General features: G+C 38.9%; 1 protein-coding gene across 1 annotated transcript in view; it reads left to right on the forward strand.

The window, feature by feature from the left end:
* Window positions 1-23,285, forward strand: part of MCM8 (minichromosome maintenance 8 homologous recombination repair factor) — a 929,462-nt gene that overhangs the window by 516,054 nt on the left and 390,123 nt on the right. Inside the window, exon 14 of the mRNA XM_044056450.1 lies at window positions 21,694-21,889. Coding sequence (XP_043912385.1) covers window positions 21,694-21,889 — 196 coding nt within the window. The remainder of the gene's footprint in view (window positions 1-21,693; window positions 21,890-23,285) is intronic.

The raw sequence follows: 23,285 nt of genomic DNA on the forward strand, positions 1-23,285 counted from the left end.
TTAGCTAGGCTTCAAATAGTCCACAATTGCAGCTAGCCTAGTAGTTACCTCTATGGTAAAATGCACTTTGAATGAGTTTTAAAACCATTCAGTCTTAACCTTTTAAAACTGGAAAGGGGTTAACACCTTGGATATGCAGTAATTTTGTTTAACTGGTGGGAGAATTCTAATGCATGAACCCCACTTTATGCCATTAATATTTTGGACACTGAAGATGTAACTAACTAAAACAGCTTTTTAATTGATCTTTGTATAAAATTTCTTGATATAAATTGCATATTATATTGTAAAGTAATTGTACATAGTATGCAGTCAGAAAAAAATTAAATGTGAGATAGGAAAAATTTACAGTGACTGTTGTACATGCAATACATGTTTTACAGTGTAGCAAGATAAGAAAAGCTGTAAATAAGCAACTTAAAGTTAATGTAATGTAATCTTGTGTTCTGGGGGTGTAAATATATAGTTTTCCTGGATTTATAGAGGTGAGTGTCTAGACTGATATACTTAGTTTAAGCTATAGACCATTTTTTAATCAAATGGGTTTGAAAAACAAGAGAGTATCCTGAAAATCATGACAAAACGGTAGTTCTTCATTGTATTTGCAAACTTATTAACTATTATTTTTCTATTAACACCTGTAAAGACGGACAGCTTGTGCTATTGGGCTGCAGGACTGCAGCCACCCCTAGCTGTAAAACGAAAAGAAAATAAAAGTAAAAAAGAAAACTAAAGTAAAAAACAGAAAGAAAACAAATGCAATTCCCAGAACATCATGCATGTTCACTCGTGGCATTTCCTGATCCGGACTGCTGTTGAACCAGTCACAGAGCAAGCGCACAGAATCTGGACTGTCTCACCAGCAGTCCGGATTAGGAACACAGCATTTAGCAGCAGAGGTCCCAGAAGTCTATGCAGTTACAACTACAATTTTGCATAGACTGGAAGGGGATCGGACTGCAACGTCTGCAGGCTGCTACCCAGCCTGCTCTTGCATGTGGGAAGGACTTGCTCTAGCGGGCTTTACTGTGGAAGGGACAAGCCTTGAATGGACTTGAATGTGGAGTTACTACTGCAGGAAGGAAACTACTGTTGAACGAATGGACCTTGTGCTCAGGGATTGTGTGTGTGTGTGTGTGTGTGTGTGTGTGTGTGTGTGTGTACTGCCCCAGTGGCTATATAGACTCATGCCCTGTACCTTGTGACCATGTAGCATGGGCTTGAATTCCTTATCCACCACCACTTGTGTAATTTTTGCCACATATTGTGGTTTTCTGGATTTTGAATAATGACAGGCATTTGAATTTCAGACTTCATATTCTTCAGAAAGTACATGGTAACACAAAGCCTTTTATTCTAGCAATGTTTTGTTTATAAGATCACTATTTGAAATGTTTTCCTATTTTTGGGGCTGTATTCTCCTATTATTGGCTTTGTCCAGGTTTTTTGCACTAAGAGGTTGACAGCTATGGTGAGAACTGAATTCACTGAATATGTTTGGGAGCTGTATTCCCCCATTATTGGCTTTGTCTAGGTGTTTTGTGCTAAGAGGTTGAGAGCTATGGTGAGAATTGAATTCAGTAAATGATAGCCATTTAAGTTTCAGTCTACTTGTCTTTCAAGAAACAACTGATTTGGCATAGTGGTATGTTACTCTGACTGTAGTGCACAGCATCCAGGGTTCAAGACTTGGCAGTAAAATGCATGGTGGTAAGACAGCATTTTATTCTAGCAACTTTCCAAGATTATACAAGCAATGTTTAAAATGTGTCCCTGTTTTTTCAGCTTTTGTCCCCCCTCCCCCAAATACATTTTAGCTTTTTCCAGATTTCTTGTGCTTCAAAGTTGAGAGATAGAGTTGAGTGTCGAGTGGATTTTACAAGGAGCTGAGAGCTTGAAGAGAAGTTTAATGCTGCTTATGCTGAGTCTGCTTGTATTGTTAATAGCACAACAGGTAGTGTACTTGCTTTTGATGCAGAAGGCTGTGGGTTCTACTCCCACAGTATATAGATGCATTGCTGATACTGTACTGTGTTGTACTTTTAAAGGGGGTGGATGCTGCAGTCCTGAGAATGTCCTATTTGGTGGAGATACCTAGTAACGATGAACCTGTTATCAGTTTTCCATCCATTCCCTATTGCAATATTACTGGCTTATCATTTTTTATTGTAACATAGGCAATTTATTCAACAGCAACTGGCACTTTATTTCTAGATGAAACAATGAAATATTAAAGTTGTTTGCTAGCAGCAACCGCTTCATTAGTTACAGATCTCTTTAATGTGAAATTATTTACATGACGTTTACTTCTGCAGTGATTGTGCATATTTACTGACACTGGTGGATTGTAGAAGTTTGAGTAAACTTTTATGAAGGCAATGTTCTGAACTGGGCAGTTTTGTCATTATTAGTGCATGCATTTTGTTTCATTGTTTACTGGAAAAATATCTTCTTCTTTTTTCTTTTTCTTTCAGCTGTTCCCATTAGGGGTTGCCACAGCGGATCATCCATTTCATTTCTTCCTGTCCTCTGCATCTTGCTGTGTCACACCATCCACCTGCATGTCCTCTCTCACCACATCCATAAACCTTATCTTAGGCCTTTTCTTACCTGACAGCTTCATCCTTGGCATCATTTTCCCAATATACCCAGCATCCCTCCTCGGCGCATGTTCAAACCAACGCAGTCTCGCCTCTCTGGCTTTGTCTCCAAACCATCCAACCTGGGCTGACCCTCTAATATACTTATTCCTAATCCTGCCAACCCTCATCACATCCAGTGCAAATCTTAACATCTTTAACTCTGCCACATCCAGCTGTGACTCCTGCCTTTTTGTCAATGTCACTGTCTGTAACCCATATAACATAGCTGGTCTCACTATCCTCTTGTAGACCTTCCCTTTCACTCTTACTGGTACTTGTCTGTTACAAATCACTCCTGACACTCTTCTTCACCCATTCCACCTTGCCTATACTCTCTTCTTTACCTCTCTTCCACACTCGCCATTACTCTGAATTGTTGATCCCAAGTATTTAAACTCATCTACCTTCACCAACTCTACTCCCTCCATCCTCACCATTCCTCTATCCTCCCTCTCATTCACACACATATATTCTGTGTTAGTCCTGCTGACCTTCATTCCTCTGCTCTCTAGAGCATATCTCCACCTCTCCAGGGTCTCCTCAACCTGGTCCCTACTCTCACTACATATCACAATGTCATCTGCAAACATCATAATCCACGGGGACTCCTGTCTGATCTCGTCTGTCAAACTGTCCATCACCACTGCAAATAACAAAGGGCTCAGAGCTGATCCTTGATGTCATCCCACCTCCATCTTAAACACATCTGTCACTCACACTGCAGATCTCACAGCTGTCACACTACCCTTGTACATATCCTGTACCACTTTTACATCTCTGCCACTCCTGACTTCCTCATACAATACCACAACCCCTCTCTAGACACTCTGTCATATGCTTCCTCTAAGTCCACAAAGACACAATGCAGCTCCTTCTGGCCTTCTCTGTACTTCTCCATCAACACACTCAGAGCAAACAATGCATCTGTAGTGCTCTTTCCTGGCATGAAACCATACTGCTGATCACTAATCATCACCTCCCTTCTTAACCTAGCTTCTACTACTCTTTCCCAGAATTTCATGCTGTGACTGATCAATTTTATCCCTCTGTAGTTACTACAGCTCTGCACATCACCCTTATTCTTAAAAATCGGTACCAAAACACTTTTTCTCAACTCCTCAAACATCCTTTCACTTTCCAAGATTTCATTAAACAATCTGGTTAAAAATTCCACTGCCATTTCTCCTAAACACCTCAAAGATTCCACAGGTATGTCATCTGGACCAACAGCCTTTCCATTCTTCATCCTCTTCATAGCTATCCTTACTTCTTCCTGGTTAATATGTTGTACTTCCTGATTCACTATCCCCACATCATCCAAACTTCTCTCTCTTTCTCTTTCTCTCTCATTCTCTTCATTCATCAGCCCCTCAAAGTACTCTTTCCATCTGTTCAACACGCTCTCCTCGCTTGCGAGTATGTTTCCCTCATTATCCTTTATCACCCTTATCTGCTGCACATCTTTCCTAGCTCGGTCCCTCTGTCTAGCCAATCAGTACAGGTCCTTTTCTCCTTCCTTAGTATCCATCCTTCCATGCAACTCTCTATATGCCTTATCCTTAACCTTTGCCACCTCTCTGTTTGCCATGCACCTCATCTCCTTATACTTCTGTCTACTTTATTAATCTCTCTGACAGTCCCACTTCTTATTCACCAACCTCTTTCTCTGTATACTCTCCTGTACTTCCTCATTCCACCACCAGGTCTTTTTGTCCTCCTTCGTCTGTCCAGATGTCACACCAAGCACCTTTCTAGCAGTCTCCCTTACTAGCTCTGCTGTAGTTACCCAGCTGTTCGGTAATTTTTCACTGCCACCCAGTGCCCGTCTTAACTCTTCTCTGAACTCCACCTCACGATCACCCTTTTTCAATTTCCACCATTTGATCCTTGGTGCTGCCCTCACACTCCTCCTCCTCTTCTTGATCACCAACATCATTCTACAGACTATGCTGCCTAACTCCACTTTCCCCCATCACCACTTTACAGTTTCCAGTCTCCTTCAAACTGACCCTCCTGCATAGGCTATAATCCATCTGTGTGCATCTTCCTCCACTCTTGTATGTCACCCTATGCACCTCCCTCTTGTTAAAATACTTATTCACCACAGCCATGTCCATCCTTTTTGGAAAATCCACTACCATCTGACCTTCTGCATTCCTTTCCTTAACACCATACATACCCATCACTTCCTCATCCCCTCTGTTCCCTTCATCAGCATGCCCATTGAAATCTGCTCCAATCACCACTCTCTCACCTTTGGGTACAGTCATCACCACTTCATCCAACTCACTCCAAAATGTTTCTTTCTCATCCATCGCACACCCAACTTGCGGAGCATATGCACTAACAAAATTCATCATCACACCATCAATTTCCAGCTTCATAAACATCACTCTATCTGACACTCTTTTCACCTCCAAAACACTCTTGGCATACTGTTCCTTCAGGATAACCCTTACACCATTTCTCCTCCCATCCACACCATGATAGAACAATTTGAACTCGCCTCCAATACACCTAGCCTTACTTCCCTTTCACCTGGTCTCTTGCACACACAATATATCAGTCTTCCTTCTGTCCATCATATCAGCTAGCTCTCTCCCTATACCAGTCATACTGCCAACATTCAAAGTTCCTACCCTCACTACCACACTCCTAATCTTTCTCCTCTCTTCCTGCATTCGGGCATGCCTTCCTCCTCTTCTTCTTCTCCTCCTTCGTCCAACAGTAGCCCAATTTCTGCCAGCACCTTGTTGGCTAACAGTACTGGTGGCGGTCATTGTTAACCAAGGCCTTGACCGATCCGGTATGTAAATCTGTATTATTTTCCGCATATCTCATTTGGCAAATGTTTTACACTGGTTGTCCTTCCTGACGCAACCCTCCCCATTTATCCGGGCTTGGGACCGGCACAAAGAAATGCACTGGCTTGTGCATCCCCAGTGGCTGGGTTGTTTACTCGAAAAATGTACAAAACAATAAATTTAAAATGCCCTCTAACAGTTGTACTGTACTATACGAGGAATATAATTTAATACAATCAGGAAGGTGTATCAAAGAACACATTTATGTTTCCTGTGCAAGGGACTTATGATTTGAAAACGGCCCAAAGTTAATCTTTATCTGCCACTGGCCAGATGTATTTTCTTTGAATGTGGGTTTCAATGCTGTTTCAATGAATGTGAGTTTCAAGGGCAGAGAAGTTTTAATGCTAAGTCTATTTTCATTGTGAGACTGCATTGCTTTGTTTAGCAAATGTCTATTAGTTTTTGTGCTGTAAAATGTAAAATAAAACTTTTAAATGAAATCCAAATCATCGTCAAAGTAAAGAGAAGTAAAGCAGTATGCACATTACAGTGTTTATGGTAAATGGGGCGAAATGGCCAAGTAATGGGACATTGGAATAGCTGCAGGGGGGAGGCCCCATTCGACCATAATTTTGTGGGGGGGGCAGCAAACTCAGACAGCCCTTGCTGAACTATACCTCTTAACTGTCCAGATTTTTGCGGAATGAATAGATTTTTGCTTCTTATTTTTGGTTTGTTTCTTATAAAATTTGTGGTTTTCTGGCAAATCATTTTGGAATGAAGTCACTAAATAATGACAGTCATTGAGTTTCAGACTTCATACTCTTCAGAAAAATGCATGCTAAGCAAGACCTGTTGTTCTCCAAAATCCAAGATACAAAAAACTAAGAAATTAAAACAAAAACAACTGGCAACTTCACTGAAGACTAAATCCACAAAGTTTAATCAGATACTAACATTTACAAAAAACAAGTTTAAATAGTAATGTTTAACCATGATTAAAATCAGCTGGTCTCTCCATCTTAAAATTTAAAGCAACAGTAGTTAAAATAGCATTGTGAACAAAATATGCATTTTCCTGTTCTTTAAAACTGCCTTATTTAACAAGCAAGTGAATACATTTATCGCAGCAGCAATATGGTGAAAATCATATACGAAAATTGTGTAAAAATGTAAAGAGTCTCCTCATTTATCTAGCCTTACATTATAAACATTTTCAAGTGAAAATTAATAATTCTGGATACTTGATCAAGTGGACAGTAACCCAAGAGGGGGTCCATTCACCTTATTATTAGAAAAGTTGGAATTGCTCTGGCAAATTCGTCTCTATGCTTATAACTTTCCAGGATTGAACGACATGTGTTCTATCACATTTTGTTTAAAACTGAAAAGTTTAATGAGATGAAATACTGTAGTAACAACATTATAGAAATTATGTTTTACTTATTAATTTTTCACTTGAAAATGTTTATAATATAAGGTTAGATAAACGAGGAGACTCTTTACATTTTTACACTATTTTCATATATGATTTTTACCATATTGCTGCTGCGATAAATGTATTCACTTGCTTCTTAAATAAGGCAGTTTTAAAGAACAGGAAAATGCATATTATGTTTACAGTGCTATTTTAACTACTGTTCCTTTAAATTTTAAGATGGAGAGACCAGCTGATTTTAATCATGGTTAAACATGACTATTTAAACTTGGTTTTTGTAAATGTTAGTATCCAATGAAGTTTTTTGTATCTTGGATTTTTTTAAGTGTTTGTTCAGGCAACATGGCAACCAATGCACTGGACTCATCCTTGGAATAGCTTATGTATTCTACAAAAGAAACTGAGGCCGTGAGTCAACTTAGTACATGCCTTATCACATCAAGTAGAATGCCTGTCAGAAAAAGTGGATTCTATAAATGGCTCTACTAATGGCTTACTAACACAAGATGAGCAGCAGCGGCAGCAGCAGAACCAAATGAGAGTTGTTACAAATGGTAACACCACTCATCAGCAGCAAATAATTCATCAAAGTAACAAGGAACCAAATGTCAATGTAGTAACTACACAAACGTTGCTAAATAATGTCAACCAGCATTCTACTTCATTTTCTGGTAATGCAAGTCAGAACGAAGTTGTCAGCACTCAGGTTGGCAGCCAAATGCTACCAAACCGCAGCTTACTGAGACGAAGGACCATGTCCCAGGGCTTATTGGGGTCCCTACTTTAAAAGAGTGGCTTACAAGTCTAGTTGGTCTTTCTCACAACAATGAATTAATTTGGATGGGAACTCGGCTAGGGATATGCTGAACATAACAGAATTACTAAACAGCTTAGATCAGAACTTGCTTAAATACAAGAAACTCCGCTTGGACGTGGAATACTTCCAAGAAAGTGTAAGAGCTAACATTATACCGAAGGGTTTGAGAATGTATCAATATCCTACTGGTCTGGTACCCGATTCTTTATTCCACCAGGAGCTAATAAAATTATTTAATAAACAAGGACTGGATCTTCTAGAGCTCATATGTAAACATTATAGCATTATGGCTGACGAACTAATGAATATAGCATTTGTCCTGGATGTTCAAATAAAAACTCATGCTGATTTTGAACCATATAAATACGAATATTCTCGTATTTTCCAGTCAACTGATTTTCATGTGAACAAATCCAAAGCCACTAAGGTCAAAAAACTTGAGCGTGATCGCCAGCAATACCAGAACAATACAGCATATCCACGCCCATCAGTTGCACAAGTGTGGAAGGGGCAGGCTAGCGCAAACGCCAATCAACCACATAGTGTAACAGGAAATCAGGAGTACATGCAGAGGGGCGGGCATTTACAAAATGCAATGGCAAACAACAGTTCTGAACACTCGGTTCAGCAGGATGTTACAGAATTACAGGACAGCAGTTTTGATGCTCCCAATAACCAGTATGAAGGTCCGAGAAGAAGCGAACGTATACAAAATCGGAATGGTCAACAGAATCTTGCCAACAATCAACAGAACAATAATTTTCAAGGTTTTTCGAGGGGAGGCCAGCAAAACAAACGGAACCAGAGGAAAAAACACAACAAATGGAAGTAATGGAGAATTTGGATAATAACACTACAGAAATGCCAGCTGTAATTTTGAATATGGAAGGTGACTTTTTTGTTTATAACTTCTCTACATTAGATAGGTTAGATAAATTGGGGTCAACTTAGTACATGTCTTATGCCCTATGCCTTAAATGAGTAGACTCTTTACATTTTTACACAATTTTCGTATATGATTTTCACCATATTGCTGCTGTGATAAATATATTCACTTGCTTCTTAAATAAGGCATTTTTAAAGAACAGGAAAATGCATATTATGTTCACAATGCTATTTTAACTACTGTTCCTTTAAATTTTAAGATGGAGAGACCAGCTGATTTTAGTCATGGTTAAACATGACTGTTTAAACTTGTTTTTTGTAAATGTTACTTTCTGATGAAGTTCAAAGAAGTTTCTGGACAAAAAGCGCTTCATTAAACTTTGTGGATCTAGTCTTCAGTGAAATTGCCAGTTGTTTTTGTTTTAAAGACCTGTTGTTCTGCCAAATGACTAAGTTTATACAAGAGCAATTTTTAGTACTGTTTGTATGTTCCCCCAATATATTTGGCCTTGTCCAGATTGCATTAAGAGGATGAGAGGTGCGCGCAAGTAAAGCACTTTATAGAATTACGTATATCCAAACCTCTCAACTGTCCCTGATTTTGGCCCAAAATGTTGCTCTCCCCCTAATAATCCCTCTGCAAAATGGCAAATTTGGAAGAAAACGTGTCGGGTTTACAATTAATAAATAATTATAATGATCAGAGTTATAGATTACTTTTAATTTCAGAAATGCATGTAGATTCTCTTATTTTGTCACCTGCTCAAGTTAACAGTACTGATATTAAAAGTGTCCCTTCTTTGACAGGTTCCCAGCTGTATTTTGTGGCTATTTTATATTTTGCATCACATTTTTGGTCTGTTTTTCATAAAATTGTGGTTTTCTGGCAAATTAGTGGCAAATCATTAAAGATTGAAGTTAGAAAATAATGGCGGCATTTGAGTTTCAGATTTCATACCCTTCAGAAAATTCATACTAATGCAAGACCCCCTACTATTCTATTATCTTTCTAAGTTTTTAAGAGCAATATTTAAAAATTGTCCTTATTTTGGGCCTTTGTCCCACTTCTGTTTATGGCTTTGTCCAGATTTTTTGCTCTGAGGCTGAAAGCTATGACAAATGTGTCAGGGCCATCACCGTCAGCCAGAGACATTTTAAATTGTGGCATACTTATTACACCCCACTCCCCCACGTAGTGACTCTGGATGTGTCCAAGGAAGGCAAGGAGCAGTTATGCAGTGTAAGTGTGCAGAGTATCACGCCATCCAAAGTAGACACAAGTACTACAGTGGCTTTTCATCTGTCCTTGGTTTTGCAGAATGTTCTGTTTTTCTGTCATAGTTTTATAGTTTTATGCTTCTTATTCAGAAAATACATGTCGTTGCAGTGCCTGTTGCTCTGTGTTTAAGTAGCAATGCCTTAATGACCATCAGGTAAGCTTGTCTGAGACTGTAAGATGCAAGTAAGCTTTAATAAGCATACTGTTAAAGAATTACCAACGTTGGAAGCCTTTTTGTTGTTGCCATGCAGAGAATATTTACATAACTAGATAGCATATAAGCCTTGGGTATTGAAATGCATATGACAGTATTTGTAATAAAGGACAGGATTACAGTATTTTCAGAAGCTCATTACATTTGTTGGAGACTTGCAGACATCTTTGCAGGCTTTACCCGTAAACTAAACAAAATGTCAATCTATCATGTGTGGTCCATAACCTATGCAGCAATCCTTTAAGTAATTTATCTTGAGCTTGTTTCTTGTTCATTTTTTACCTTGATCATGTTTTCCCCATGAAACAAGTAGATGGTTGTTGTCAGGCGGCAGGTCTTTTTTGGATAAGAAACATTTTTACAAGTGGGGGTATTGCTACTTTCAGCATGTTACTTGGTACTTTTAAAAAGCTGAATATAAATTATAATTAGAACTGCAGTGCAAGGAGAAGTGGTTTGAGTTGAGTGCTGCTTGTTTTTTTATACTTGATTTTGACTGGCATTCCAGTAATGTCTTTAAAAAGTAATGTATTTTTTCATGCCTCACAACCTTTTGTTTTCATCGAGATATTAAGTAAGCTGTCATGTGACCAATGCATTGAAATATTTTGTTTCTTCTACAATTCATTTTTTCTTGATTGGCAGTGGCACCCAGGGCAGCGTATTTAATTAAAGTCCCAGTTTTTGCAGTTTTTTAGCATAGCTCCACCACTTCCTAGTTGGCCACATCCCTTCCCATTGCCCCACCCATTCAGCTGTCTCCTGCAGCCCCCCTTTGATTTGAAGTCACCAGCTGCCACTGGCTAAAGACAATGACCAAACAGCTGCAAGCAGTTAATATGAGGTCAGGCCACTGTGTTCTGAATGAAATGTACAGCGATTTATCTTTGCATTTGTAAAGTAACTAACTTTTTTCTATCAGGAAATACTTTTAATTGGAGACAATGACACTGCATGTGCGGGCATTTGATCATCAAAGGTAAAAACTGAGTTCTGAGTGAAAATTTCGAGTTACAGTATAATTAACTTTTAAAGGGAAATTGGCAAGCAGTTAATTGAAAATAAAGTTTGAAACTGTGGAAAGTGAATAGTTATACAACTACTTACCTGCCTAGAAGCCTTATAACTTTAAGGCATAAAATATAATGTGGACACTTTGGCTTAGTTATTTAGGGGTAGCCAGTGCATGTTATCTTAAGAATAAAAGTTAAAAGTTTATTAAAGCATGCAAGTTGTTCACATCTGGGAGGGGAACAGAGATAAGAACAGGAAGTAGTCTGCATAAGTGAGAACATGGAGTTTCTAACATGCATTTTAGGATGGTTAACCTTAACTTTAGAATAGGCAATGCATGTGGGTGCAATTGTCATTTGGGGTCAGTTGCCCCTGTCTAGTGGGGAAAACTTTCTTTTTGGAAGATCTATATGGTCTTTGTTTTGCTTGTTTGTTGAGTGCTTTTATTGAAGCAAAACATCAGGGAAAATGTGGCATAGGTTCAAATAAAGATGAGAAGCAGCAGCTACATTCAGGGTCTGCCTGCCTCACATTAGTTTGTGAGTTTAACCTGCAGATTGGAAACATATACTCAAAAGAGCTGTTGTGTGAACTATGTGGGAGTAATAACTTTTTATCAAAATGACTGCCTTGTTAATATTAACATGGAATGTAAATGGCCTTACAGGTATGTAGAAAAAAAGAAAGAGCATGGATTATATTTAGAAGTGCAGTGTGCAAATAGCAATTCAACAGGAGATGCATTTTGATGGAAATGAGTATGCTTATTTGTCAGAGCAAGTATTTCAGGATGAACATTCAGCCAGTTATCATGGACAAAAGAATAGAGGAATAATAATACTGATTGTGTGAGGGAATTCAACAGTGATAGAAGGAGGAAAATGGCAGTAATGCTAGATTTGTGGTTGTAAGGTTTTATTGGCAGGGGAGGAGGATTATTCTGATATATAATTATATTCTGATTGAAACTAATGTTGTATAGCTTAGGAGAATTGTGAGAAGAAATGCACCTTCAGCAAGTAATACTTATGGGCAGGGACTGGAACCTGATTTGCAGTAATCAGTAGGGGTTAATTTATGAAAAGTATATGAAAATATTTGATATGGAAGGTGTGAGTACATTAACAGGATCTCAGACAGAATTTACATATCATTCCCCAGTATACGATAACAGGACTAGACTGAGTAGAAAATTATATTTCACTGTAAGTATTTAATTGCAGGCTTTGAGACGAATGCAATAACTATATCACATCATGTACAAAAAAAATTCAAGAAACAGACCCAGGGTAGTGATGTAAAAATGAGACACAATCACTTTTCTGCTTGTGTATTTAAAAAAGAGAGAGGAATTTAAGGACTGGGCAGTGAATATCATTCTAGCTTTATTAGGGAAGATGGAAATTAGTTCAGAATGGATAGATACGGAATGGAATAAAATGAAAATGCACTTTAAAACACGGGAAAAATAAGAGAGAAATAGATATGAGAAAGTAATAGAGATTAGAGAGGTTGACAAAGGTTAACATATTGCAAAAGGAGAATTTTACAGAACAAGAAGAGGAGTAACTGCAGAAAGCTAAAGACAAAATATTTGGATGATATACATGAGTTTAGAAAGGTTACTGTTAAGCAGCTATTGTTATAACAACTCTAGAGTGTAGGTAACAGAAAACAGAAATAGTTGTAGCCAAACACAGGGAGCCTATGACAAGAAAAAATACCTAGAGATCCTATAGAAGTATTACAAGTTTCAGAAATGTTATGGAAAAAAACGTATAAAGCTGTGGGATGATGCACCAAGAAAAGGCACAAATGGGGATAGTTATGTTAAACTTTATTATGCTAATGTTATAGGAAGTTGAGGCCTAATGATTAATGGATAAAATAAGAAGACACTAAATAAAAATGTAATATGCAGTCGACCATCAGGGACTCTATAGGACCTGATGGTATTCCTGTGGAACTTTGGAAGTTAGGAAGGCAGAGAATTTATTTTTATTTATTTATTTATTTTACATTTGTTAACCGGGCTAGTCTAGCTGGATACATATCCGTTTTCAGTAGAGGCCCGAGGAGAAAAGCTCCAAACAAACAAAATATTAATACATGTTAAAATAGATACAAAATAGTGTTACAAGAAGAGAGTACAAATAACATTTACAAGATGAAAAAAAAAATGACTTAGTAGTTATATAGGATACAGAACAAGCTGTTGGTTAAGCATGGTATTAATTTCACATGGGATGTAAAATAGACTGGATCAGGTAAAAACCTCATTGAGATTAGGAATGAGTGATTTTAAAGGTCTGAATAAGAGAATGGGCTAGGAGGAAGTGGGACTAGTAGGGTATGAGATATGTAGTTAGTCAGGTGCACGACAAGGGCATATCCATTGGGTTGTGAGATATTCTTTAAGGTTGTTTTTGAACTGAGTGCGTGAAGTTGCAAGTCTTAGGTAGTTTGGTAATGAGTTCCACGGTTTGCCAATGGAGTTAGAGGGCATCCCCACCTGAGTTCTTAGCTTTAGTGGTAAGGATAAGGGAACTGTTAGATGACCGAAGACTATTGAGATTAGAGTAAGGAGCCAGAATGCTGGATAGTGATGGAGTTTTATCAGGATGGTTGATTATTTTGTAAGCCTCGGTGAGTTGGTTAAGTTTGAGGAGATTAGGCAGTTCTAGCCAGCCAAGGTTCCTCAAGTTAAGACAATGGTGGGTGGAACCTGTTATAAATCTAGCAATATGGTTGTGAGAGCATGTTAAGTTCACGTTTATTGAGGAAAGAGAGGAGGAGAGAGGAGATGGCAATAGTTAATTTGGTAGAAGGAGTTAAGAAGTTTTAATTCTGTACATAGATCCTAGTTTTTTGTTAACAGACTTTATAGTTTGAGTAATGTGTATGTCAAATTTGAGCTTGTGATCAATGGTAACTCCAAGTAGTTTGGTACTGGTGACAGGGGTTATGAGGGTCCCATTGTTAGATTTAACATGGAAGGTTATATTGTTAGTGTTTGGGAGTTCTTTGTCCTGGGATGAGGAAACATTGGGGAAGAATAGTAGTAATTTCGTTTTAGTTGGATTAAGTAGGAGTTTCAAGTCGGTGAACCATTTTTCAATTAGAGAAAACAATGTTGAGTGATAGTTTGGAGATTCAAGATGGAGACGCCAGAGCAGATTATATTGTATGCAGGTGGATTTAGGGATGACTGATTTAAGGTTATTTATGAAGATGGAAAACAGAAGTGGACCCAGTATGGAGCCCTGAGGTACACCTATGGTAATTGGGAGTAGTCCTGATATACAGTTTTGCCACAGGACAGCTTGTTGCCTACCCGTGAGGTAGGTCTTAAACCAGCTTAGTGCTGGTGTGTCCAGATGCAAGGCTTCAAGGGTGTTAAGGAGTAGCTGATGATTGACCATATCGATTTGATAGGTCCAAAAAGAGGGCAGAGGATATGAGTTTGTTGTTGCGATTGTTATTGATGGAGTCAACAAAGGAAAGGAAGGCGGTAGTTGTACTATGGTAGCCATGCTGGGAGTTGGACAAGAGATGATTAACGGTTAGGTAGTGGAGAAGTTGCTTGTGGATGCATCTCTCCATGATTTTCGCTATTGGGGATAGGATAGCTATTGGTCTATAATTTGAGGTTTCCATGGAGGTACCTCCTTTGTGAAGTGGAATGATATAAGAGATCTTCCAGATAGTAGGGATATACGTCTCAGCTATAGTTCTATTGATAAGGATTGTTATTGGGTAGTCTATTACATCAGATGTCATTTGTAAGAATTCTGCAGGGAGGTGGTCAGCCACTAGGGTGGTTGGTTTGAGTTTTTTATAAGAGGAAGAGACTGGCTTTAAATTGAAGGGGTATGTTGAACAGCAGATGGTGAAGTGGAAGTTAGTTGACTGGCTAGATTTTGGACAGTCTCAGTGAAGAAGGAGTTGAAGGTGTTGGCTACTTCTTCCTGTCCTTTCTCTATCAGTTTCTCGGGGTTGGGGTGGAGGTTTTACCTGGGTGCAAAAGGTTGTTAAAACCTGCCCAGAATTTCTTTGGGTTGTTCTGGTGTTTGTGCTGGAGGTGGTAGAAGTATTGTTTTTATCCTGTAACAGCTGTTTTGGTGGTGTTTCTTAGTTGTTGAAATTTAGTGCGATCTTGGGAGGTTTTTGTGGCCCTCCGCTTATCCCAGGCTTGGTCACAAAGTTTGATTTTGGTTTTGGTTTCTTTAGTTAGCCAAGGTGCTATGAACTTTGGATCTAATTTGTCTATGTGGGGCATGAAGTATCTTGAGAAATGTGTCATTGAAGTGTGACACACTCTCATTGATTGGTAGGGTTTTTAGTATGGACCAGTTGCAAGATTTCAGGTCGGCAAGAAATAGTTGTGGGACAAATTTTGTTACTGATTAGTCTATATAGGGGGGGGTGAGAAGTTGGGCATTTATGTTTAATGATATAAGTAATTAGGTGATCACTGAGGTCACTGGGAAGGGTACCTGTGGTGTAGTTATTTGAGTCCCTATTAGTAAGGATCCAGTCAATGATGCTTTCTTTTGAAGAGAGTTGCCTATTCTAGTTGGGGATAGGATGGTTTGGGAAAAACCATGTAGATTGATAGGTTGTGGAGTTGAATGGGTAGAACAGAGAGACCAGTCTATGTTGACGTCTCCAAGAACTATGGTTTCTTGTGGGTAGCTGGTGGATAGCCAGCTCAGGGTTTGCTCCAGGTTTTCTGTGTTGTTCCCTGGTGGGATATAAGTTACAACAAGGTTGATGCGTTTTTTAGAGTTTAAGCAGATCTGTAGGGCAATAATTTCTAGGTTAGAGATTATAGGAGGTTGAATTGGGTTCTTAAGGATATTCAGGGTATTTTTATACATAACAGCTATACCTCCACCTTTTTTTTTTTGTACGATCAGCCCTAAAAATATTAGAAGAGAAAGATAAAAATCTGGAAGGTTTTGTGTAACAATATTTTAATGGGGGGATAACCAGCATCTTGGAAGAAAAGCTGCTGTGGCTGTATTACCCAAAGAGGGTAAATCATCTTCAGAGCTAGATTTATGTATTCCCATTTCAATTTCAAAACCATGATTATAAAGTGTTTGGTCTATACTAGCTAAGAGAATAGCAAATGTGTTCCCAAAGTTTATTGATATGGATTTAAGGCTTATGCACTTAGATGTTCCTTCTGTACTCTCCAGGCTATAATATATGTACATGCACACTTCTAAACAAAATGCTGATTAAGGCTTATTGGCCCCTGCTCTACGCATTTTTCTTCTTTAAAAGTGGTCTCTTGCTGTGTTTCTAGACAAATTCTATTTTCTTCTTAATAACGTTCTATATTAGTCTCAGCATCAGTCCAAGATAAGGTATAAAACTCCTCCAGAACATAATTTCTTCTAGGAATGACAATATTTGTTTCATCTGAGGCACATTTATTTTCTGGATACCTTGTTTGGCTACTTCTGGTATTTCATATTTACATCTGTTCCCGATCACCCCCAGGGATTCGGCAGGCACCCCAAGGGCAAACCAGAAATCCTGAGGACTTGCCTGATTCTCCTCTTCTCAAGGCAGTCAGGAGTCCAGTCTTCCTGGCTCTACCTACATTGCTGGTCATCACATGACAAGTGGATCAGAAAAATAGTATCCAGAAGCTACAGTATACCAGTCCTATCTCCAGTAAGGCCCAACCTGTTGCCGCTTATTGACTTCCCACTCCATCAGAAATTTGTAGCCAGACCAGAAGTAAAAGATCATCAAGATAGAGAGGGTCCTTAGTCTATTCAAGATTCTTTTTGGTTTCAAAAAAGATGACAGGCCTCAGACCCATGCTAGACCTGTGCAGCCTAAATCTATCCATAAAAAAGATGAAATTGTGAATGTCCACAGTACAGTCAGTATTTAACCACTTACAGAAGGGAGACTGCATTAGCTGTTTGGATCTGCAGGATGCATATCCACACACAAAGTTTACCAAGGCATCTAGCAAGTTCCCATGCTTCATAGAGGTGGCCAGTCATTATTCAGATCCTTCCCATTTCATCTCACCACAGCCCCCATGGTGTTCACCAGATGCAGCTAATCTCAGACTGAAAAGTATTAGAATTTTCCCTTATCTGAGCAATTAACTCATAACAGCCACAGTATGGGAGTCAAAGACAAATGCAAAGGGCTGTATACTACAGCTGTTCTTGTCCCTGAGAACTTTGCTGAAGACTGCCCAATCAGAGATGAAGCCATCTCAAGCACAACTTTTAATATGCTGTCACTTGGAAATAAAAGATCTGTATTGCCAGCCAGAATTTTGAACCTTCAATCCAGCATTCTTCTCATCCTGTCATCTTCTTACATTGATGCAGAAATCCTAGCTGAAGGTTCTGGTCTTATGGCAAAAACGGTTTTTAATAATCATTTCCAGGTACCACATGAAGGTGGTGCAGCAGTAGCGTTGTTGCCTCACAGCAAGAGGTTCTCCCGTTCGATTCTCGGCTGAAGTGCGGGGAGTGCCTTCTGTGTGGAGTCTGTATGTCCTCCCCGCGGTTGGGTGGACATTCAAAAGACATGCGTAAATGGGCGCGTCTTCGTTGAAGGTTGAATGTCGAGCTGACACCTCTGCATTTGTGAAAATCTACTGCCAATCATTAGCGGACCCGAGTTCCGCTGTGGCGACCCCTAACCGAGAAAAGCCGAAAGACAACAACAACAGCATGAAGATCTTTCACTGGACACTATGCATCCAGTGATCTCAGTATAGGCACCCAGTGCCTCTTCCATTCAAATTTCACAGGCATGACATTGGCATCTTGTATGGTAGCTTCTTCCAAATAATCTCATTCTTGAACCAGTCCCTTTACCCACCTGCCCTTCCTTCCAAGTATGACAGTTGTTATGGATGTTTTTGCTCTGGGGTTGGAGGGGTGTTGTGTATGGACTTGAGCACTGTAAGAGGCTGTCTTGCTCATTAGTTTCCTACAAATGGTGATGCCTTACAAATGTTGCAGGCTTTACAGGACCCATTCTCTCAGGGCATAATTTGCAGCTAGTCTGACAATGTGGCTGTGGTTTGATACATCAACATGTTAGGGGGATCTACTCCTAACCAATGTGTTGAAGGGTCATGTGGCTGTGGGAGGTGGCCATGTCAGTTCATCCCTTTCTGGTAGCAAAACACATTCACAGTTTAGCCAACGTCTTGGAGAACAAGGTCAGCTAGAGCACATACTGATACCCCATCAGAAATCCTAAAGTCAGTCAGTGGCGATCACAAGTCTTTCACTTCTGAGGAAAACCTTGTTGTGACCTCTTTGCATCCCTCACCAATGTCAAATGCAACAACTATTTCTACCTAGCTCCTTTACAGGGACAGGCTTCTTAAAACAATTTGATCCAGCAGTAGCCTCTAGGCCTTCTTTATGCATTTTTCTCATGTCCCTCTGTTCCCACAGAAACTCACAAAATGCATGATCCAGGGTCGTTCTCATAGCCCTATATTAGCCTACATTAGTATGTTTGCTCCTACTGTGACCTCATTTTCTAGAGAAATTTTTGCTACTCAATCATTACAGAGGTCTTTTATCTCATCTGTTCAGCGAGCTTTACTAACTCCATCAACATTTCATACTAAGCACTTGTTTTTTTTCCAATTTCTGTAATATCTGTGGACCCTGTTTTACCCTCTGAGTGTTTCAGTTGCTAACAGCCACTCAGAAACCTTCCACCAGGCAAATTTATAGAAGTAAATGGGCAAAATTTTCATTATGGGTCATTAACTGTGGATTTTATCTTTTCTTAGCCTTGATTCCATCAGTTCTGCAATTTTTTTCCAGATTAAACTTTATTAAAAATCTTTAATATAACAAGTCTTAGAAAACAGATACTAAATATATCAATGCATTTTATATAGTGAGAAGAGTTACCAGGAGCAGTATACACAAATTTGATAGACCGTGTAACTAATAAAAAACGAAAAAATTAAATTCAACTGTATACAATAATGAGGGGCAATCGGTGCAAAATGAGAGTTTGGTTTCAGATATACCGTTTCATGAGTCCACCTAAAATTAATAGCAGAAAACCTTTATAACACTCCGCTGCCCATGAAGGAGTTGTATAAGTCCAGTATAAATTAAGAAAAGGGGAATATCGAGAACAAATTATGATTTTCTTGGGGCATCCAGATGGATAAAAGCTGCCACTTTTAATGTATTTTTGTTGCTTTGTGTAGCCAGCACATACTATCCCTCCGGAGCTTTCAGCTCAATCAGCAAGTGACCTGTCTCACTATGTGTGAGGCACTTTCTGCTTCCATTTTGTCAGTATGCATTTTTTTTGCTAGAAACATATTTAACCTAAGTGCTCTGCTTGTGCTGGTTTGGACAACTCAGTAACCCTTGCCAAACCCAGCAACATTAATTCAAGGGTGAGAATTATCCTTTTATTCCAAATGCACACCATTTTTGTTCTTAAGTAAGCTTAACTTCGAACAGTTCCAAAATGTATGAATCCATTGTCCGATCTCAAGGACATATCTCCAACAAAATGTAGAAGCATCTACAAATAGTGTAACAAGCCAAGCAGGTGTGTAGCAGTTTTGCAATCTTTGGCCCACATTTTTAATCAGAGTTCTGTGGATTCAGGGTACATTTAGCGGCCATTTCATACTTTCATCGGTGCCTTCATTCTTCTTGTCCAGCTTCAGTAAAAGACTGTAAAGCCTTCCTAAGTGATCCTGTACTTCCTTGTGACCTCAGTTTCCTTGCTGGAAAATCTGGAACTACTTCCCTTTGAGCCATTAGTCAAAGCTCATCTTATTTTTATTTATTTATTTTTTTATCTCAGAAAACCTTTCTTATTGTAGTAGTTAACGTTAGCTAGGAGAGATTTGGAATTTCAAGATGTTTCTTCCAAACCCCCATCTTATCTTTCATAAATATTGCATAGATTTGCATACTAAGTTTACAGCTGGCACAGAAATTTACTTTAACTAGTTTATTAATCTTACAATGCTCTTCCTTAAGTACTCCTAACAGAGGGGAGCATTTATTACACTGCCTTGATATACAGTGTGATCTGAAGAATTTATCTTGACAGTATGAAAGTTATCAGAAAGGATGAAAAGCTTTTTGTCGCCTTTCTTCTAGGTAAAGTGATCAGAAAGTTATTTTTCTTTCGGCTTTTCCCGGTAAGGGGTCGCCAAAGCGGAACTCCGGTCCGCTAATGATTGGCAGTAGATTTTTGTGATCAGAAAGTAGTAGTGCTAATTCAAGAAATATGGAAAAATGTCATGTCTGTCTTCATCAACAGCAAAAAAGTTGAGTATTTTACATATGAAATGGTAGCCATAGATGTTTAGAAGCCGAACAACTTTTACACTTGCAGTATCCTGTTATCCCATTTTTTTTAAAGTAATACACAGTTAAATGTGATTTTTTTTCAAGTTATCTACACAAAAAAAGAACCTGTCAGACATAGTGCATTTTTGAATAACATAGGGACTACAGGAAAAACATAACTGCTTTGTTTTTTACATTCTCTGACTGAATATGGGGACTACTACTGCTGTACTACAAATATTTAAATTAGTTCCACAACTTGTTGATGCTTGTAGAGTGGTGATAAAGTTTTGATGATAATGAAGGGTGATACATTTGTGATGATGCTGGCAAAACTAACAAGCAGAATATCTTGTACTCTAACATAGACATGTTTTTTTATCTCACACTTGCACCTTGTTTCTTATACCTCACTGATATAGTTTTGTCAGTAAGCATCCTTTCACACTTTCTTTTCTTGCATTACTGCAGTACACATGAGAAATGGGCTGTTCTATATCCTGTATTACTTTTGATGCACAACCATTGTGTGCAGTTAATTTGCTGTGTGGTTATCATTGTCTCCTTGGTGCTGAGGGATAAAGCCCTGACTTGCAACCTAGATGACTTTGGATTGATTAACTTCCGGAGCACTGGAAGAGACATCGAGGGAAGTACAAGTGAGGGCCCAATGCCTGCTCACCTATGTTGGGTGTAGAGAAGCATGACAGTCTGCTGCATGACTTGTGCATGCAACAGTTGAGTCAAGGCATCTGTACTAACCTAACTGTGCAGAGCACTGTAACTGCATTAGACAGGCACACAGGAAGCTGCAAGTGCTACAGAGTGGCATAGTCAGAGGTCACTGTCAGGCTGCCGTGAGAGATTGCACAATGTCCAGAGTAAAAACTCTGCAGTCTTGTAGGCTGCCCCTTTAATCACTTTCTCACTTCTTGACTCTTATCCCTTAGCCATGGGTTATTTAAGAATGAGGTACCAATATGCACTTTTTCAATGGAAACTAGGGTCATCCTTATGGGTTGATGTGGGGTGTGAGCAAACCAGAATTAACAGAGATTGAATGGAGGATAGAGCAATAGACAAGAGGTGATGGCTGTCAGGCACGAGGACAAAAGGCAGAAAGAAAGAACGAAAGAAAACAAGAGAAAAATAATACTGTAAGGTTTGCCATTGTAATACACTACTACCAAATAACCATAAAACATTTGTAGTTAAATAGTGGACTTACTGTGCTACGTTTGTGCAACTGTTTACAGGTATTTGCTGCATTGATGAATTTGATAAGATGGGGAACCAGCATCAGGCTTTGCTGGAAGCTATGGAGCAACAAAGCATAAGTCTTGCCAAAGCCGGTATTGTTTGCAGTCTGCCAGCACGAACATCTATAATTGCTGCAGCAAATCCAGTGGGCGGTCATTACAACAAGGGCAGAACAGTGTCTGAAAATCTGAAGTAAGTTGCATTTATTTATGGTTCTTACACTTGTTAATGCCCACTGCACTGACCCAGTACATCTCTGTTGACTTCTTTTTTTTTGGCCGTTTTTCTAGTCTTGATTAGCATCGACCTGACTTTTAATACTTGGGACTGCTCAGTAAGTGCATAACTGCTGCTATCCTTCCCTCCACTCTGTTACAGCTGCTTTTTCTCTGAAGGTTTTTTACACACCCTATACTGTTTCAAAAAGAGATCTGACGAGCCACACTAGGAAAGCGTTCCATTCCTTTTGTGTCATGTGCGCAGTCTGAATGTAGCATGACCTTCACTGTGGTAAAGTTTTTATATTTTGTGCATACAACACCTAAGCCATCAAAGTGTTCATGGAGCTGTCAAATTCTAAGCCTAGGCCCACAGTAGCCTTGTCTCTGTTGACTTTTTTTGTTGTTTTTTTTTAAACAAAATCATCTTTATTACATTTTTTTCATTTATGACATAGGCAATCTTAAATTTATATAAATGAAAATAAACCATAACAAAACAATCTCATGTGCAAACATTATACCTTACAAACCGTGCCAACACAACTGTAGCTGCAAACATTATACATCACTTGCCAGTTAACCATTACATAGCTCATTCATATCCTGCCCTCTTTTAAATCTTCCTCCTCCTCTGCATATATTGATCCCACATTTCCCATTTTTTCTGATGAAATTCATTCCTACCCTTTTCCAAAGTTCTCAGTTCCAGTTGTTACTAACTTTGTTACTTCTAGTAAAGTTGGTTTAGACTTTGATTTCCATTTTCTATTAATTGCTTTTTTGGCAGCCATCATAATTACACTCAGCAAGGCCTTACTGTGTCTAGGTAATTCTGATTCTGTATCATAGCTGAAAAAATAATTTCCCTGGTTACTCCAGTTTGCTTACCCGACATCTCTAGCAGTGCAGACTGCAGGGAATGTTTAAAGTCCGCCAACTCATTACAATCCCAGAAAATATTTTCCAGTTACCTCTTTCTTTCCCATCACACCTCCAACATTTTCCATCTACCTGAGAAAGAATTCTTTGGAGCCTGCTTGGGGTTATGTAAATACCTATGTAAATACTTCCAGGCAAATTTCCTAAATCTTCTAGATTTTGTTGCATATTTGGGAGACAGACATATATCCCTTCATTGCTTCTTTGTGAATTGCTTATTCAGTCTCTCCTCCCAGTCCTTCCTAACCTTGTGCAATATTTTATATGCTCTACTAATTATTCCTTTCTTAACAGCAACTTCTGTTGTAGATTCTACCAAAAATTCTGCCAATACTGTTCTTTCGTTTAGGACCTCCCTGCTTTTTTCTTTGCCTATACTCTGACATCAGTCCTTGATATGGAAGGCAGTCACTTAACCTGCAGTCCAA

Source organism: Protopterus annectens, chromosome 1.part2 (assembly GCF_019279795.1).
Source record: "Protopterus annectens isolate FY-2018-M chromosome 1.part2, PAN1.0, whole genome shotgun sequence".
NCBI lineage: Eukaryota > Metazoa > Chordata > Ceratodontiformes > Protopteridae > Protopterus > Protopterus annectens.